Source organism: Trachinotus anak, unplaced genomic scaffold (assembly GCF_046630095.1).
Source record: "Trachinotus anak isolate AG129_WGS33_773 ecotype Australia unplaced genomic scaffold, CSIRO_AGI_Tana_v1 ptg000010l, whole genome shotgun sequence".
Lineage (NCBI taxonomy): Eukaryota > Metazoa > Chordata > Actinopteri > Carangiformes > Carangidae > Trachinotus > Trachinotus anak.
The window spans coordinates 4,703,162-4,723,789 of NW_027273861.1; the positions used below are offsets into that span (position 1 = coordinate 4,703,162).

The following is a 20,628-nucleotide window of genomic DNA, read 5'->3' on the forward strand; positions in this document are numbered from 1 at the left end:
TGATGTGTTTTCTTTGGCCTCGTTTGGGGAAACAGCTGACCACTGCTCTCCCATTAAAGGGTTTAACCATATGGACTTCTGGAAAGGTCCCTCATGCACTAATGATTCGTCAGACAAGCACAGACGTACTTAACAAAAACTCTGAGATTTCACTGAGCCAGGTGAAAGGAAGTACTGATGGGCTTTTTAGCCAGAGGAAGATTTTTTTTTTAAAAGCACAGGCATAGAAAGTACAGTTTGTGTGCCTGTTGTTGTTGTTGTTGTCAGATGGGTTTGTGGTGTGTTGGAGACATCCAGGGCCAACAGTTCATGTCTCAGCAGGGAGGCAGGGAGGGGAGTGGCTGACAAACAATGTCACAGGGTCATATCTCCCAACACATCACCAGTGTTTCACCACAACACACAGCACAAATGCAGCACAATTTGCCGTTCAGTTTGAAACATCATGGGGCTTGTGTTGAGTTGTGTATTGCCACACAAACATATTCTGCACACTCAGAGATGGATGACAAATCGAAGGAAACTCCCCAATAAATGAGAAGAGCAGATGTAGACATGAATCAAACACTCCACAGTCGCCACATCTCAACTCAACTGAACCAAGTGTTAGATAGCTTTGATTTAAAATAGAAACATTAAACATGTCACTTTTTTTCTTTCTTGCTGAGAGATTGAAGGTTGATCGATAAGATGATCGATATCACGCTCATGTGCAGCTCAAACAGCCAGGCTGTCTCTGCCCGAAGCTGAAAGGTGCATGTCCCACAGACCATGAACGCCTCGCTGCTCCTCAACTGTTAATCTCCTCATCTGCTGGATGAGTTCTCCTCCAGCTCCTGCAGCTGAGGAGGAGAAACTGCACAGAGCTTGTTTCCAGTGGCCTGCAGACTAACAGATAAACTCACTGCCTCTCCGGGGGCCTGCATGCACGGCACCATGTTTCTTAGAAAGCACCTGTCAAAGAACTCACACACGTCACAGTCCTGACCTTTGGTGTCTGTGATCAGGAGCTGAGCTGTGTCTTTTTTTTTGAATGAATGAAAGAGACTAAAATTAGCCTCTGGCTGGACTACAGAGTGAATCTGGAGTGTGCTCAGCCTGAAGCTGGCTCTCAGCAGACGTTGAGGGTCAGACAGAACATGTTTCAATAAAGCTGCCAGGTCAAGGACAAGAGCAGACGTGTCGTCCAGGTAGGAGAAGACTGACAGACACGTTAATCCTCAGCTTCTCCTGAGGATGTGTGCGACACTATCACAGACCAGTGTCTGTCTGAAACTGTTTTTATGTAGTTTATTATCTGACTTAACTGTTACACTGTTAGATTTGTGATGCTGTATCCCATCAGACTACTCTGGCCTTGGACTTTTAGTTGACAGAGATAACAGTAGCAGCACAAAGCTGGTGTTTGAGGGAGAGCAAGGAAGAGAGAGACAGGCCCAGTCCCAGTGTCCACCCTCACCGACTCACAGACATACGTCCAGGAGGGCTCAGGACCGTCCCACTGCAAAACCAGACATGTTTAGCCCTTCATGCATGCAGACTTCACCTGAGGGAATTACCCAAAGTTCACAGCATTGTGACATTAAACCATGGGGTTACTGTGGTTACCAAGGAATACCCAAAACCCTCAACACCCAAACAAGCAACTGAGCTGCTTTTAGACTGAAGCTTCTCCAGCCTCTGTATGCATGGTGTGAAATCTGAAAGCCGAGCGTCCCCTCTTTGTAACCTGAGGAGGGGGGAGGGGAGGGAAGGGGCACTGGTCAATGTTTAGAGGATGAAAGTCACAGTATCAGGTTGCACTGACACCTATTGTTTAGCTCCAGGTAATAGCATTGCACCAGTAAACAGGCTATTGTCCTGCTCACACTGGATCTGATAATCTGTCTTCTCTGTCTCAGGGCTCGACCCTGACGTGAGTCAGTGCTTTACATCAAGCTGCTCTCACGGCTCCGTGCTGTTGCCACGATGGAAAGCTCATTGGTTACATTTTTCTGAGTCAGTGTTCACCTTAATGATGGTAACCGGTGTGATACCACAAAAAATACCACAGTGGAAATTTAGAGATGTTTTTACCAGGGCCCGTGGAGCTCAGCAGGCTGCCCCATGTGACGACAGCCAGCTGCTTTTCCAGTTCAAGCGTCAGCATACACAGTTATCAAGACAGATGTGACAGAGCTCCTGAAGCTGAGCTTGTGACTGTGACTTGTTTTGGCATCAAGCTTCAAGTTTGTTCTCGCCGTTGTCCTGTTGTGTGTCACCTGAATGTGTTGTCTGACCTGCTCCCTCTCTCTCCGACAGCGGTGTCCAACCTGGATGTGGAGAGCAAGCTGACGACACATTACCAAGCCCCCTGGCACCAGCAGAGGAACATTTTCCACCCCTCCACGCGGCCAGCATGTGTAGAAGAGCTTCACAGGCAAGCCAACCTCAGCCTGTGGGCCCTGCACCGAGGTGAGGCCCCTCAGCACCACCCAGCCTATTTTGCTTTCCGTCTCACATCTTTTAAAAAGTCACTCCTGGGCTTCATCCTTCCTCCACCAGCTCTGTGTCCTGTTGTGGACTTTGTCATTCTGGTGTCACGCTGCCCTCTAATGGGCGTAGTCTGCAACTGCACCCTGGCTGTAAGAGGAAGGGTGGGGGGGCTGAGGCATTAGGAGATGTTCTAGCTTTTTCAGGGGGGTGTGGACACAGTAACATAAACACCTGTGCAGTCCGACACAGCTGCAGTCATAATTGTAATTGCTCAGGTGATAGTGTGTGTGTGGTTGTCACTGATTGTATGAAAATGTGAGGTTAAATCGTTTTGTCGATCCCCTTTTAACTTAATGAAATCCATTATGACACAGACAATAAACTTAATTCACTGCGTCTCTGCCTTAATGACCGAACATTAAAAGTCTGTTACACTGATGGCTTTGTATTGTAGTGTGTCCAGCCCTTCTAGTTCTGCCCTGGCTTTCTTTCTTTGTCTGTGAGTCTGTCTTAAAACTATACCCATGTGCCCTGGGGCTCACCTGGCAGAGCACAGGCCATTAAGGCTCAGTCCTTATCACAGCGGCCTGGGTTCGAGGCCCTTTGCTGCATGTCATCCCTTCTCTCTCATCCCTAACCCCCCTCTCTCTCTGACTCTGTTCCTTCATAATAAAGACAAACTAACTAAAAAAAAATAATATGATACCCACACACCTGTGTGTACACTGAAAGACTTGTTGGTCTCTCCAATTGTTTCTCTTGTCCATGATGATAATAAAGGTTCATGTTTCCCGCTTCCAACCACTTTTCATGTATGTGTGTGGGTGTATGAGGAAGTTACAGCCTGTCTTCAGTGTTTTACATGGTCCCTGGTTTGCAGATCACCAGAGGAGACAATCAGGCAGCAGGGAGCGGAGAGTGACCATTGCCATCTCAGCCGTGCCCCCGATGCCCGTGCACCCCTCCCCTCGCATCATCCAGAGGCAAGAGAAGAGCGGCACGAATCTGACAACGGTGAGATGACCAACACTGGATCCTAACAGCTCCATACGTTTTAATCTGGAGGTTAGGGGGTGGGTCGACACAGCCACAGATCCTGTTTCCGTTTGCCGTTTTCGCTGTATCTTAATATTTGTTCAGTGCTGTGGGTGCATTTTTGTTTTTCCTGTTTTTGCACTTAACTGTATTTAATGAAGATGAATTACACACTTGTTTTGCACAGATGTTTGAAGGTAAATTCACATTTGTTCCTCACAAGCAGCCAGAGACACATTTTAGAGCTGCAGCTGCACAGTTAGCACAAACGCAGGTAAAGAGGACAGAGGACTGTGTGTGTCTGTGGTGTGTTTCATGTCGTCTGTGCAGAGCATGGTTGTTTCAACGTCACGTGACAGCTCTGAATTTATATTTAAATGTAGCATGATTCACGAAGGAAGTTTTTTTTCTCACCACCCTGCCTCAGAATAATCTCACAGTCCACATCCTCCTCCTCCTCTCTCAGGTTTTATGTGTTTCCTCAGCGTATTTGTTCATGTCGATACCTCCATGTTCATTTCTGTCATGTGCTTTTGTTTTCCTTTGTTTTTGTTTTTGCCCTGTGACTCAGTTTGAATCCACCCGCTCCTCCTCCCCCACCGAATGTTGCCGCCTCTCCCCCTGGAGCAGAAAGGTACTGGTCCCTCCCTCCCACCTCTCTCCTCACCTGTTCCTGTTTGTTTGGTTCCTTCTAATTTACATAACAGGTCTTTTTTTTTTTTTTTAATGCATGCCCACTGAATGCAGCTTCTCTCTGGTGGTCACGTCCTGCTCCACCCAGTTAGTCAAAAGTGGTAATAGTTACAACTGTAAAGTTTCATCCAGGCCGTCGCGTCAGACAGTGGTTGTCGGGGTTCATGTGAGGGGCTGGGCTCGGAGCTCGCAGTATGTGAGGAATGTGTGTGAGGGCCACGGTCACAGCCGCCCAGCAGCCTGGGTTTCTGTAATGATAGGGTCGACTTCTCCGAGTTTGCGCCTGTGATTACCCATGATTCCTCTGTGCTGTGGTTTCCCCTGTTGCACCCATCCCCGAAAGAGCTAACAGCCCCATGTTTTCTCTGTCTCTTCTCACCAAATATATCATGTTTGATGTCCGCTGTGAGACAGAGGCCAACACCAAACACTGCCCCCCCCCCCGTCCCGTATGTGTCCACTCTTCTTCCCCGTCTGTCACCGTCTCTTTCTTTCACTCTTTCGTCTCGCTCATCCTTAAACCACTCCTAAAACTGCCTGTCTGTTCTCAAAACAAATCAGCTGTAAATGGTCTCCCTTTGATTTCCGTTTTTCTCTACTAGTTGGGAGAAGTTTCCAAGGAAACTGGTTTCTTTTGTGGCCGGGGTTTTGTAAGGGTCTCATTGGTCTGCTGGGAACAGAGAGCACAAAGGCTGGAGAGCTGGCTTTAAATGGGGGTGGGAGGTTGTCGGGTCGTGGAGGTGGAAACCAGTTGAGCCTGAGAATCATTCCCAGTTTCACATGTGGCTCTCTGTAGGAATCTCAAGGTAAGAGTTTCATAGACTTGATTCATTTAGCATGGAGGGAGAAGTTATAGGGGATCCACTGTATTTAAGTTTGAGAGTCTGAGGAGGCCTGTGGAAAAATGATGTGGAGCTGTGGAGCAGTCTGAGGGGAGGACTGAGCAGTGATTGATACCGAAGCTCGGAGGAGGAATGCTGCTGTGAAGCATTTCCTCTCGAATGTTTCCGGAGACTTGTTATTATGCAAGAGACTCACATAGGTGCCACAGATCGTCGGAGCATGAGCTAAGAGTTTCCAAAGTAGCACGTTGTGATTGGAAATGACTGTTTACACTGTGTTTCACATTTCCACCCTGTACAGTGGTTGTTGAGGGAAGGAGGGAGACGTCTCTAGTATTTAACAACTGATTTTAACATGTTTTAGATTTGTGTGATTTTGCATGAAAGCTGCTGAGCAGATTCTTTGACTGACTCTCGTGCTTTGCATTGTCTCTCTCTCTCTCCAAAGCATGTCTTTTATTTCCATCACCTTAATGAGTTGTCTGCACTCCAACATGAAACTCAGCTGCTGGAAGGGCATGTTTATTGATTTACCTCAGTCTTTGCTGCAGATTAATAAGAGACTAAACTCTACATCTAGCCCTCAGCTCTTTCCCAGATAAACACTTGGCAGCACCAGTACAACCCCTGACTTTAATCACCACTCCCTACACATGTCCCTTCTCTGAAGCTGAGTTTTATCTTTTTTTTTTAACTGTGCTGTACCATTTCTCATGTAATGCCACCTAACCGTAACACCTTAACCATGCAAATATCCATCTGTTGCAGGCTGCGCCCTCTGACCCCGACACTGACGGGGTGGCTCTAGGTCACCGGTCTAAGTTTCCCATCCCTAACATCCCCTCCACCCTGGACAAGCAGACTAACTGGTCTAAAGCCCTGCCGCTGCCCACCCCAGAGGAAAGAATGAAAAGCAATTCCCAAGTCATCAACTCTTGTGTCATCCCTATTAATGTGACTGGTAAATTCAAAGCACTTAATGTTTTATGTTTGAATCTGTTTATTGTGAAAAGACTGTGCTGTGGTTTGTTAGCTCTCCCTCAATGCTAGCTTTTTTTTTTTTTTTTTTTTTTTTAGCTTTTACAGGAATAGTTTTTTGGTTTCATGCTTAGAGTTAGATGAGAAGCTTCATACCAGTCCCACGTCTGTTAAACACAAAGCTACAGCCGAAAAAAAAAAGTTAGCTTAGCATAAAGATTGGAAACAGGGGGAAAACAGCTAGCCTTGGTTTTTGTCCAAAACTTTAAGTAATTAAAAAAAAAAAGCATAAAAATCACTCGTTATTTTTCTCAAGACTCCGGGAAAGAACCACAACTCTTGTTTGTGTTAGCATATGAGACATCATGTTTTGATTAGCGAGGTGCTGGCAGGCGGATTTTCTTACCTGAGACAGAGCCAGGCTAGCTGTTTCCACCTGCTTCCAATCTTAATGCTAAGCTGAGTTAAGCTAATCATCTCCTGGCTCTAGTTAAGTAGCTGCACAGCCGTGACAGTGGTGTCAAACTTCTTGGCAAGGAAGCAGATCTGAGAAAACACATTTCCCAACTTTTTGAACTATTCCTTTAAAATTGTGGTACTGATTTCAGTCATAACACTCATAGCGTTGGTAGTATCTTTAACACGTTATAACAAACAGACAAGATATAATATGTTTGTTAGTGAGCATTAGTTTTTGAACAGTTGACAGAGCTAGCTGTTTCCCCCCAGTTTCCAGTCTTTATAGCTAAGTTAGCTAAGCTAAGCTAACAGTCTCCTGGCTGGTCATATTGTACAGACAGATATGAGAGTGGGATCAGTCTTCTTATCTGTCTCCCAGGGGAAAGAAAGCAAATACGGATGTTTTCCAAAACTACTGCACTATTCCTTTAAGATTACTGTTGTTTCACATACAGCATATGTCAGTGTTATGATAAGTGGGAAGCTAACAGAAGCTAACAGATTGCTGCACAGTCATCCGCTGTTAGTGCTATGTTAGCATTCCTCATTAACATTAACAACTCTTATTTAGTTTCCCCATTAAAAAAAAAAAAAAAAAAATATATATATATATATATATATATATATATATATATATATATATATATATATATATATATATATATTTTTTTTATATATATATATATATATATATATATATATATATATATATAAAAGATATTTTCTTAATCTGCAGTTACTGATAATTTTGCAACAGAGGATCACTGTCAATGTGCAAGTCATGCTTTGGGCCCCATTAACTTTCTTTCTCAGGCTTTGACGCTTGTTGCCTGCGACTGCAAAGAGGCAAGCTGCTGTGACATGAATGCAAATTAGTTCTGTCCAAACAGTTGAAAAGGCCTGCCCCACGTTATTTACTCATGCTCATTGACTCAAAGGGAGAGTTATACACCAGCACTGGCTGAGTCAGAGACAGTTGAGGATAAAAAATGCACATTGTAAGCAAAGTCCAGCAATTGCTATGGTGCTGCTGAAAAGCCTGACCAGCTATCACATGATAGTCACAATGTACGGTGAGGGAGAGGCAGGAAAACAACAAGGCAACACACACACCAAAATACAAAAAAAACAAAAAACAGACGCGGAAACCTTCACAACAGGTTAGTTTGGTTAGTAAACCCATCAACATGTGGACTTTATTCTTTGTGTCATATAACTTCTTTCATGTTTTGGCTGATGATCAAATACACTTTTTATTTCTTTACATCTCCTGACACCTTAGAGGTAAACAACTGCACATTCCTACTGCAGACACCCAGTTTGTTTTACTGTGGCTTTGAGCTCCATCAGGAGGCTGTCCTCCACTCCTGCTGCTATTTTTGTAGAATGAGTGTAACAGATTTTTTTTTCTTGTCTGAGACAGCGTGAGAGAGTTAAAGAAAGGAAATCACTGCAGTTGCCACTAAACAAAGATTCCTCACATGTCCTGTCTCCGTTGCAGGGGTTGGCTTCGACAGAGATGCTAGTGTGCGCTGCTCGCTCGTTCACTCGCAGTCTGTGCTTCAGAGGAGGAGGAAGCTGAGGAGACGGAGGACCGTCGCTGGGGTTCCCAGACAGGTGCAGCAAGATTTAGGTATGTTACCCAGTCTGACTCAGTGACCCTGTCAGTCACTAACACACGGGATATCTGAAACTGAATTCAACTTGTCTATGTTTCTATGTCTGACGTGGCTTTAACAAAACTGCTTAAGGGTCTAAATCACATGTTCCTTCATTATGGTTATGTACAAGTTATGTTATCTCACATCAGTATATTGTAGAAGAAAAATGGACTGAGCAGCCATATGATATGTCAACATACACAGGAAAGACATCAACTAGTGACTGGAGGCATATTTTTAGTTTTCCTTTGTTCTGTTTTTAATGTTATTTTGGGGCATTTTTTGCTTTTATTAGACAGGAAAGTTGTGATTCACAATCAATGCCTTAAACCTCTTACGAATAAGGATTTTCATGTATAAAAATCAATAAAGTGTCAGTTTTAATCTGTAGTTGTATCTACAAGAGCAGTGGTCCTCAACCGTGGGCCACGAAGGTTTTGCAAGTTGGCTGAGAAATCTTTTGCAAAAGAGTACAATTTTTGTGAAAATGTAATTGTAAAAAAATAGACAAATAATGTTGATTCAGATTCAGATTCAGATTCAGATAACTTTATTAATCCCAAAAAGGGCAGCTCTTTACAATACAATGTCTACTGCATCAAAATAATGTTACAATTCGTATAGTGAATAAATAAATGAATGAATTTAAAAGTTTGAATGTAGCAGTCATTAAAGTGACAGTTTAGCAGCCTGATAGCAGACGGATTGAAGGACTTTGGAGAAGATTTTGCTTTCCTGCGCCACACGTTTCTCCCAAAGGGAGAACAAGTCTCTTAGCCGGACTCCAATTATGTTTGATCAAACTTTCAAAGATCTTTAAAAACATTATTATTTTTTTTATTTTTTATTTTTTCCCCTAGTAAGGCCTGTCAGTGTGATAAGACAATGACAGGAACTTTTATGTTGTCGCCAGCCGGACCACGTTGTGTACTCGTTTGCTATCTCAGCCAGACTGAGCACTGAAAATTACATCCATGGCAAAAACGGGGGAGTTTTTATATTTTCAAGTGGTTCATGAGTTTGAAAAGGTTGTGAACCTCTGACCTAGAGTTTAATTTCATTTTCCATCCTTGTGCCCTTTCCTCTCGCAGACTCTGATGACTCTCCAGGTTCCAGAGAGCGGACAGTGATCATTCATGCCAGTGCAGACATCACGCCCTCCAGTGAGGAGCTGGCCTGCCATCTCAGCACCAGAGACTCTGGCTGCCAGACAGAAGACTTTCTGATCTCAGGAGCTCCGTCTCGGAGGAGGATCAGGGTCCAGAGAGTCCAGGGAGTCTCCGTCTCCCTCTCTCACTCTGCAGGCAACATCTCCTCCTTGCCTGACAGCACTGACGCCATGTTCACCGCCTCTGTGGGTGCACGCCTGCGCTCCCGGAGTCTGCCCCGGGACGGGAGCCGGATGATGGGCAACGGGCACAATGACAGCGATGATGAGGAGGAGCTTTCCCCCTTCGACACTGAGGACTTCCTGCCTGGACCCGGGGAACTGATTCTGAAGGATGAAGAGGAGAGCACAGATGACCAGGCCATGTCTGAACACCAGCTGGGCCTGAAGTATAAGCAGCTCTCGGAGAGTCCAGAGCGCAGCTGGATGGAGAGGACCAGATCCCAGTTGCCCAGGAAGGCTGACATGGGCAGCTGTGAGATCTCATCCAGCTCAGACACCTTCAGCAGCCCTGTGCACTCCGTCTCAGCCGCAGGGGTGCTGGGAGGCCAGATGGACCACAAGGACGACCACCAGTCATCTAGTGGCAACTGGAGCGGGAGCAGCTCCACCTGCCCCTCACAGACCTCGGAAACAATCCCCCCCGCAGCCTCTCCGCCGCTGACCGGCTCCTCACACTGCGACTCCGAGCTCTCCCTAAACGCTACCACTCACACCCACGAGGACCAGACCGGCTTCATGCTGGACCACTACCCAGGCCTCAGGACCCAGCGGGCAGGCTCCTTCTCCTCCACAGCCATGGACATATTAGAGGAAGCAGGGGCCAGCAGTCCCATCGATCAGGAGTGGAGTTACCCCCACCCTGAGCCTCCACACCCACAGGACTTCAGCCCTGAGCCGAGCCGAGAGGCCGAGAGCAGCCTGGGCTGCCCGAGCTTCACCAGCATGGCCACGTGTGAGAGCAGCTACTCCGACAAACCGCTTTCAGAGAAGGCGGACACCGTCTCACACTACTCTGTGGACACTGAAGGCTACTACACCTCCATGCACTTTGACTGTGGTCTGAAAGGGAGCAAAAGTTTCACTTACAACTATGCAGCCTCCGGCTCCGACTGTGGCCTGTCCGACCTCAGTGGTCACATGACTCTGGGGAGACGCTGCCTCTCTTTAAGAAAACCAAAGGTGAAGCCGTCTCCGCCTAAGAGGAGTTCATCCTTGAGGAAAATATGCAGTGAGGGGAACATCCCTGACAGGAAGGAACCAAAGATTACATGTGGGCAGCAACTTCCACTGTCTTCCAAGGAGAGGAAACTGCAGCTGGTTTTGTCTGGCTCTCCAGGTCATGTAGAAAACAGAGAGCCCCTTGTGGTCTGGGGGGTGGAGGGCTCAGCTGATCTACCTGACTTAGGTGTTTTTAGCTCCACGGACGCACATTCATTTAAGGATGAGGGGGTTGTACAGTCAGACTATGCAGATCTGTGGCTGCTGAACGATTTAAAATCCAGCGATCCGTACCGATCTTTGTCAAACTCCAGCACAGCTACAGGCACAACTGTTATCGAGTGCATCAAGTCGCAGGAAAGCTCAGAGTCCCAGACATCCCAGTCGGGCTCCAGAGCCACCACTCCCTCGCTTCCATCAGTGGAGGGTGATTTCAAACTAACCTCTCCAGAGAAGCTGGCAGGCCTGGCCAGCCCCTCCAGCGGCTACTCCAGTCAGTCAGAAACCCCCACCTCCTCCTTCCCTGCCGCCTTCTTTCCCGGGCCGCTGTCACCTGCCAGTGCCAAGAGGAAGCCCAAAGTCCCAGAGAGGAAGTCGTCTCTTTCATCACTGTCGCTGCAGTCGCTGTCCTGCAGGGACGGAGCCACCTCGAAGAGAGACCTGGAGCTGCCGGTAATCCCTCCCTCCCACCTCGACTTAAGTGCCCTTCACAGTGTCAACAAGGCCTCAGCTTACAGGACTCAGATTAATATCCTTCATCAAAACAAACAGAAGGCTGCAGTGTCAGCCAACGCTGCAGCACCCACTAACTCAGAGGTGTTTAATGCCCACTCCATGTCCATCACACCCACTGTGCTGCACTCAGTGCAGCTTCGATCCATCAGCAGAGAAACTGAAGGAAGTCATGAGGACAAAACAACTTCCAAACTGAAATGTCCCACAGTCAACTTAAAAAACACACTTTCTGTTAGTAAATCATTAGAGTTTAAGAGTCCACTGTTATACAACTCACATCATCACCACACCTCCTCGAAGGAGTTGTGTGAATCAGTGTTTACCTCAAATGAAGGACGGAGTGAGATGAGGAACGAGCAGGACAGAGAGACTCCTGCAGAGAGTATGACAGCGTGCAGGCTGCAGTCAGAGCCATCAGCAGACGTCCGAGAGGCCACCTGTAGCCAGGAAGGAGAGGTGTGCAGGGAGTCAACAGAAACACCCGCAGACTGCAGCTGGCAGCAGAGACCTGAGCCCTCTGAAGAACAAACATGCCCCACTCCCTCTGTTCTGCACAGTTCACTCGAGAGATCCAACAGTCTTGATAAAGTGCCTGCTACTGACCGTCAATCAGAGATGTTGCAAGTGAGTCCAATCAGGAATGACGGCTGCAAAGAAGAGGAATGTGAGTCATCAGGTGTTTCAGCCGACGGTGCCTCTCAGGACGGCAAGGAGGAGTCCACAGCAGAGGCAGAGGAGTCCTTCACTAAAGGTACTTTCTTTTATTCTGATGCAGGTTATACAGTATGTGTTATGAGTTTGACATTTAGCTTTGTGAACAGTAGAGGCTGTGATATTAGCCTGCTTGTTAAAGGTCCCAAATTGTTTAAAGGTAGATGTCCATGTGTTTTTTGATTATAAAGCAGGTCTAGGTTCTGTATTAATACTGTGAAAGTATCAAAGCCTCAGTCCACAGAGAAATGCACACAGCCTGTTTTCAGAAACTGAGCCTTAAAACCAGCCGTCAGGACTTCTGGAACTTTGTGATGTCACAACTAAGCAGTCACTGCTCTCAGTCTTGCCCCAAGCCCCGCCCACCTGGACCCACCATCCAACCTTGCAGGATTTGGTTTCTCTGACTGTTTACCTGAAATCTGCTATATTTTTATTAGATCACTCACAGTCAGCCAATCAGAAGAGAGACCTGATTGGCTGACTGACCTGTTGTTACTAGAGCTCCTGAGAGAGGAGATGTAAAACTACACTGAGATGGTTTTTGGTTTTTAAAACCACAAATATATCTTCTGATGGAGATCAACACTTCAATTAAAACAGTGTAGAAGTGTGAAATATGGGACCTTTAATTGATTTATTAAGTTAAAATGTGAAATATGTGATTTCAGCTTCTCAGTTGTGAGTATTTGTTATTTTTCTCTTTTCTATATTATTTTAAATGAAATCTCAGTGTTTTGTACAGTCAACTGGACAGATTTTATAAACCAGTGGTTGTCAAACTTCTTCACATCAACATCCCCACTTTGATAAGAGTTTTTAAACCCATGACCAAAACAGTCACACATTCTGTCATTGTGTTACCTATGGATGGAAATAAACATAAATGATGCTCCCTTTTGCTGGGGGAACCACTGGACTAAACAACAATCTGACACAAAACCAAAAATCAGTTACATGCTGAAAAAGTTGTGTGTGTGGAACATACTGTATGTGCAGTATATTCAGATGTTGAGTGATTTGTGTTCACAGACTCTACACCCAGTGGCAGCGCAGTGTCCCTGCTGAGTGATGAGTCAAGGCCTGAGGATGACAGTGTGTTTCTGTCGCCCACCAAAACTCGCACCACGGAGGATCTGTTTGCCATGATTCACAGGTGAGTGTGTAGGAGAGCACATTGCTCTCTGTTCGTGTTGTGTGCGTCTACAGAGCTTCATAAGTGCGTTTGTTCTTCCTCAGGTCCAAAAGGAAAGTGTTGGGCAGGAAGGACTCCACTGAGCTGGGTGTGAGGAGCCGCCTCAGTGCTGCATCAGGGAACACACCACCCAGCAGCGCTGTCAGCAGCAGCAGCAGCTGCAGCCCCATGAGCTCCCCAGTCTCAGTGGCGTCCCCCTCCTCCGCTGTGACCCCACCAGGCCTACATAGAGTCCCCGGGCCCATCTACAGGAACGCAAAGAAGTCCAGCACCTCCAACGAGGAGTTCAAACTGCTGCTGCTCAAAAAGGGCAGCCGCTCCGACTCCAGTTACCGCATGTCAGCTACAGAGATCCTCAAGAGCCCCATCGCTCCTAAATATCCTGGAGATTCTCTGACGGAGTCGCCCCGACAGCCCGAGGAGCTCGCCTCCCCCCTGCAACAGCAGCAGCAGCAGCAGCATAATTCAGGACCAGATCAGTTCTCCAGCCCCAAAGCCAACACCGAGGGATTCTCCCCGAAATCCTTCCCCACTTCTGCTGCTTCCAGGCAGGGCCGCTCCAGAATCCCCCCGCCCGCCAACAGCAGTCGCTACGGCATGCGCAGCAGAGTGTTCTCAGCGCCCATGCAGGCTATTTCTGAGGGCGAGACCGAGAACTCCGATGGAAGTCCTCACGATGACCGCTCATCACAGGGCTCCACGTAGGAAACTGAGGAGAAGTGTCGACAGGTGTGAAATTATTTTGTTAGTTTACAGATAAAACAAATGGACCAGAGTGAGTTATAATATATATGAGGTGTAGTGAGAGCAGGAGGTTAATGTGGTTCACAAAAAAACATAACTGAACTAACTGTGGCTGAGTTTTATAGCTGTTTCCTAGCTTTTGTTTTTCTGTGGATACTTTAAATGAGTTTACCTGTGTTGAATAATATTTTATACATATGGTATTTCTAAAAAAAGAAGATCTCTTCATGAAATAAATAGTTAGAATAAGAATCAGGGAACCAGGTTATTTAGTGTCTGTGTTTTGTGGAAAAATATGATTTTTGAGTAGAAATCAAAGGTTCAGTTCCACAGCAAACACAGGCTTAAAGATATTACTTAGTCAGTGTGTGGCACAGCGCCCAAAGCCATATATGACACCCAGCTGATTCCCTTCCTTCAGCCCTTATAGAGTATATTAATGTTCTGCTGACAAACACTCTGAAATTCCCTCTTTTTTAATCAATATCTTGAAAATAGACAAATATTTTGTAGTAGTTGTATGTATTCTATGAATACCTATGCAATTAGACACACAGTTTGTACATTTCCTCAAGCCAGTTATGCCAAAATTAACTTTGATACCACTAACTGAACGTCAGGACTAATACTGTGTGAGAAACAGCAGAAGAAAACAATGTGACGCCTCAGTGCATCTGTTCCAATGGCTGGGAAACAGCATCCGATGTGATGTGTTGTGTGTGTTTTCCTCAGTCCTTTTTAAAAGCATACAGTAAATCATATCAAATATAACCTATTATTACAGCGTTTTTTTTAAATCCTCATGCAACAACATGAATAATTAGAGGCGAGACAGGAAATGTCAGAGCCAAGCACTAACTCGACAATCTCGGGAGACGAGAAGGAAGCAGGTGTTAACATGGGAGACGAAAAAGTGATCAAAAAGCGGGAGGAGATGAAACAGGGGAGCTGTAGGCGAATAAGGAGGTCATATGTTTAAGAAGAAAAATGCAACAATGGTCATTTCTGGTTTGCTGACTTGGTGTGTTTACGAATTGTTGAAAGAGGCAAGTGGAAAGTGTTCAGGAGGATCAAATATACCTTATTGACGGAGGACGTAGGGTTAAATTTGGGGCCAGGTTATCGTCCGTGATGAAAAGAAGAAGATTTGGGGAAGTGGCATTTTGCTGCTATTTTGTACCAGATGATGCATCTGTTTTACTCCCCATTAAAGACCTAACTTTCACATTTTCTGAGTCTGAGCAATCTGAATATATGTATTTTTATACCTGATGCAGAAAATCTCCAAACGCTCCTCGATTTGTTTTAAATGTTGAAACCACCTAAAACCGAAATCTTTTAATGAAAGTATATTTTATTCAAATACTTATTTTGTTTATAAGAGACACATTTTAAATCTTATTTGAGACACTGGTGGCAGAGTCAAATAGGAAAGCAACTGATGAAATGTCATTAAAAGATGGCAGAACAGTCATAAGCTAGAGCAGAGGTTACAGTTGTAACTCTGGCGCTCTGAAGCTGATTTTTATTTTTTGTCCTGCTTATACAAAATAATTTTACAAGTGAATTGTATCTGTTGCAGAAGTAGAACTCAATACATTATGCAAAGTTGACTGAGTCTATGTAGCCATATGGAAGACTGTTCTCCACTATTGGTACACTGTAAATATCAACTTAATTTTGGCCTTAATGATACTCCATACTAATGTAACTGCATTTAACAGGGTGAACCTTCATTCCAACATTTTTTTTTTTGCACTGATAAAGTGATGTTTGTGAAGTTTCATTAGTCTCTGGCTGCACCTGGAGATATTTATAGACCTTTACACTCTGTAGAAGTGGAGTAGATGCTTCTGCCAAAGGCTGGAACATGTACATGTTAGTGGCATTGAACTGTTTTTCTCTTCTTGTTTACTTGACTCAAACGTTCTTGAAAACACAAACCAATACTAAGAAGAAAAAAAAGAATTACAGCTCATGGTAACTTCTGGTACTAGATACATTTCAGAACAATATAGTATACTGTAGGTACCAGCTTTGTATTTTTCTTGTACAAACTTGTAAATACAATAACTTTTGGAATTGTCACAAAGGTTGTTGAATTGTTTCTTATGTAAAAAAATGTTTGTAAAAAAAAGTTTACATTAATTTCAAACCTTTGTATATTTTTGAGCTGTGGAACACTTTGTCTTGTATTTATTTTTTAGTACGCATTGTGGAAATCCCATAGTAAATCCTATCAAAGCCAACTGCTAGCACAACAGGCTGCTTAGCAAATGTGTATAAAAAGACAAATAAATGTGACTGCTTTGAAAATGACTTTTGGTCTGTGGTGATGTTCAGATCAGTTTTTACTTTTTTTATTTTTTTGTACCTAACATTTACTTGACAGCTGTAGTTACTACACTGAAGAAAAATATAAACACAAAACCTTTGTCTTTATGCCCATTTTTGCCATCACCTCATCACAGTTGTAGCATGGCCTTCATCATCACCAGACAGGTCACACATGGTACCACAGAATGTTCCACCTCCTGCCAATACCCGGCGTCACACAGGCCGACAATCAACAACCTGATCAACTCTGTACAAAGGAGACACACAACGCGTGAGGCAAATGGTTGTCACACCAGATACTGACTTGTTTTCTGATCCACGAACCCCCCCCACCCCCCCCAAAAAAAGGAACATCTGTAGCCCAAGTCACACAGTTCAGGACTTCATAAATGCCTTTTTACTAAATAAAACTGCACATTTTAAAGGGGCCTTTATTGTGACCAGCCCTGGCACACATCTGCAGTAACCATGCTGTGTAATCAACATCTGGATATGCCACACCTGTCATAAAGAAAGAAATGTTCATGGACAAAGATTTAAACACATTTGTGAAGAAAATGTGAGAAAGACCCGTTTTGTGTAGTTAGAAAAAACTTTAGATCTTTAATGTCAACTCATGAAAAATGGGAAGAAAAGTGTTTTGTTTATATTTTTGTTTAGTATAGCGACATAAAAAAATATATGATGACCTTATAAAATATGATAAACAGGACCCAACATTATATAAAATGGCAAAAATTACTTCCACCTTGACAAACTATACAGTAAAATCCTGCTTAAAAACTAATGTACAGTATAATATTACATAAAAATAGTAAGTGGTGTAACACTTACAGGGGCCATTTCCACGTTACATTGCACAGTACATCTCACATACTTCAACTCCAGTCTGATTTTTATTACCGGACGTTATTTGTAGTAAAGCGTTTGAATACTTCCACCACTGGAGGCTCCAATGCAGATGAAAAATGTGGCTTTTCATCTTCTTACAATACAAAATGTCATTACATTAATTTATTATTTAATCATAAAAACAAACAGTATTTCCAGAGCTGATGGTTTGTAGTGTCAGCTTAGTCTCCAAACCTTTAGATGGCGCCATTTCTTACAAGTGTATTAAAGGATGTTAAGAAGTGCAACAACACTAAATCATAGATTCATATCCAAATCCCATTTTTCTGTAAACCACTCTCATAATTTATGAATTTCCATGACTTGAAGCACAAACTCTTTATGTGTTTTGCTGCTGTTTCTGACAGACTGTATCTGTTCTGAATCACGATCTCCACTGTCTCATGTTGCAGTGCTTCTCGATTAGAACTACTGTTGCTCTCGTACTGACCCTGAACCAGGCTGCACATGAGGCACTGTGCTGTGGGGCCTCACCACAGTAAACCACACAGTGCCTTTGATTCAGAACTAACACTAGAGGGTGTTCTTTAGCTGAACACACATGAAAATGTCCACTGGGTAATTTAATGCAAATTGAGTGTAAATTTAAATTAGCCCTCTTTGTGCCCAGGCCAGTGAAATAATACAGCTGTGATTTTTTTTTTCAAACATCTGGACATGTTCCTCTCGATATAACAGACTCAGCTCTTAGCTGCAGTTATACACATGTCATTTCTGCATGTGTTATGTCAGTTTCATGGTCGTGCTCCAACACCACAGTCAGTGTGAATTCCCTTTGTTGCTCTGGCTAATGTCAAACCAGCCTGTGACGGACAAAAACGCCTTGTTCTCAGTCCGTACGTGTCAAGTGAGCTCAGATTCTATGTGAAGAGGTAAACAAAGCCCTGGACTGTTTGGCATCCCAAGTGGGTACCTATCAAAGGGCACACTGACCATGAACCCTGACCTCAATTAACATTGGAGACAGGGTGGCTTGGCATGGCATGAGTGGTTGATAGTGTAGAAATCAAGTATTTTTGTTCTTGGGCAAAATATGTGGCATGTATCCCTTACACATGTGTAATGTGCCTAGAAGGAGAATAAAATGGCAATACAATGGTTTATGCTCCACCGTATAGCAGCTAACCATGAGGAACTGTCCTACAAGCTTTGATGCTGGTTGCTTACAAAGATGTCTTTCTTACAGTGTTTGTCTTTGTGTTGTACAGCAGGCTTTGTCTTGTTATTTGCCCTGTGGATCTAAGATGGTACAGTAGATATTGTATAGCACTTAAAAGCAAATGTCAGCCCAACATGACTTTTATCATTGACTGATTATGACAAGCATGGACAAAGGCCAGTAGAAGAGCTTCAAAAGAGCACACAGATACAGCTGCAGCTGTAAGGGACTGTATGAAAATTATCAGACAGGTGGGGAAGAGTGGTTCAACTTTTCTTAACCCATATTTATATTTTTTATTTTGTGCTTGCTTTTTGTTATTTGTTATAATTTCTAAATATATAAAATATAATATAGAATATGTTATATATGTTATATGAAAAGTGCTGTGATAATACATGTATTATAATACATCCATGCCAGTGTGTCTCAGCGGGGTTCATCACTTTTTAGTGTCCCCTGGAAACACTTCCATTGTGTTGTAAGTATTTGCCGCGCATTTGTGTATTTGGTTGTGTTGTGAGTATTTGCAGCACATGTGTTGTCAAATTGTTGAATTGTTTTCTGAGTTTGTTTCGGTTTTGTCGATCTACATGTGTTTTCTTCGTTGCAGCGTGTTGAGCTCTCAGATCCACCATATACATCTTTGTACAGCTGTGTTCAAAAACAGTTTGTTTGCACCAATTGAATGTGCCAGTTGTACAGACGTTAGCTGTAACCTGGCCAGCAACAGACGCACCAACAGTGTCTGCCTCAGCTCAACCTTTAACTAAACACAGAAACTGCAGTTCTTTCTGTAATTTCCCTCCAGTCTTTTTTTTCACCAAAGTTTTCCAAATTTTTTTGCTTAAGATGAAACATTTTCAACCCACGCAGACATGTTTCAGCATCAGCTCAAGGCACCAGAGTAAATTCACATTAAATTGGATCTTTTCATTGACTTTAGATGTAGTGACTTGCCTCTAAATTTCACTTCACATTTTGTCTAAACACAGTAATATTCTTACATTATTCTTATTAAGTTAAAGGGATTCAGTCCCATTCCACACCTCAATCATTTGTACACAGTCCCTAAATACAAAGAGCAGTCAAAGGACCGGTGGACGACTCATTGATATGTCAGTAGTGATTATAATTGGGGGTGTTTGTGTCCAATCCACATAAAGGTACAAGCGGGTAAAATGTGACAAATTTTTCCTAAATACACAAAAGAAAAAACACAAAACTGCATCTGATCATTATGAAATGAACTGCTATTGAAAATAGTGATGACATCAATATTATTATTATTAATCATGGGTCTACCTTTGGTAAATGAGTATTGATTGGAGCAGTACAGCATGAGAACAGCACATTTAGTCTTGATCTGAGCTGTATTTCCACATATGAGTAATACTGACTGTAGACAGGGTGGGGGAAGGGACACTGACGACGTAACCACATCAGAGTCACCACCATACCACCAGGGCATATTGTGAGGCTCATTATAGTGCATTAAACAGCCTCCCTGTGGAACAATGAGAGGCCCCGGGGCCCCTGAGGCAGAGCCTGAGGCTGGTTGGGACTGATATAGAGACCCAGGGGATCCTGCTCACCCAGGCCTGTCACTACCAGACTCTCACCCCCAGCTGCCAAACTCCATTTTTCTCTGCTTCTGTCATCAGCCCATCACCAGGATAATGTTATATGTAATAATATATATAATATTTATGATAATATGTAAAAATGTTTAAATTAAAGAATAGTGATTCTTTATAAGGCATTTTATCCGTGTGCATTCCTCCAACCTGGTTATCGTTACAATATTCAGCATGGTAGATGGTACAATAGTAATATGGGGGTTCAGGTTGTCAAGTTTTTGGGGTCATCCCATATATGATATCTCATTATCTAATTCTGGATGGTTATGTTCAGGGTTACTTTAGTTAGTAAGGGTTAATGTTTTTTTTAATAACAAATTACAGCCTCCTAAAGTCCACAAATTTACAGACCCATGAATTAAAGGTGGGGGCCTTTAATTCATGGGTCTGTAAATTTGTCCTTGAAAATGTCTATTTTAACCCAAATAAATATTAATCACTTGTTAATATATAATTAGAAACTCATCTCTACAAGAAAAAAATGTAATACAAGAACAGAATTCTGTATAATATAAATACCCCCCCCCCCCCCCCCCTTGCTGTCCTGTCCTTGTAATAATGACACAGGCCTTTAGACTTAGACTTGCAAATCTTTATCAAATCACAGATTTGATAAACTGGAAGTGTAGGCCACCAATTAACACAGTCAGTTCCTTGTAATAA

General features: G+C 43.7%; 1 protein-coding gene across 1 annotated transcript in view; it reads left to right on the forward strand.

The window, feature by feature from the left end:
* The window catches only part of nhsa (Nance-Horan syndrome a (congenital cataracts and dental anomalies)), a 60,165-nt gene extending 43,929 nt beyond the window's left edge, over positions 1-16,236 (forward strand). Inside the window, exons 2-9 of the mRNA XM_071487037.1 lie at positions 2,302-2,454; positions 3,356-3,489; positions 4,082-4,144; positions 5,814-6,006; positions 7,984-8,115; positions 9,235-12,018; positions 13,011-13,134; positions 13,218-16,236. Coding sequence (XP_071343138.1) covers positions 2,302-2,454; positions 3,356-3,489; positions 4,082-4,144; positions 5,814-6,006; positions 7,984-8,115; positions 9,235-12,018; positions 13,011-13,134; positions 13,218-13,878 — 4,244 coding nt within the window. The 3' untranslated portion in view covers positions 13,879-16,236. The remainder of the gene's footprint in view (positions 1-2,301; positions 2,455-3,355; positions 3,490-4,081; positions 4,145-5,813; positions 6,007-7,983; positions 8,116-9,234; positions 12,019-13,010; positions 13,135-13,217) is intronic.
* The last annotated feature ends 4,392 nt before the right edge of the window (positions 16,237-20,628 follow it).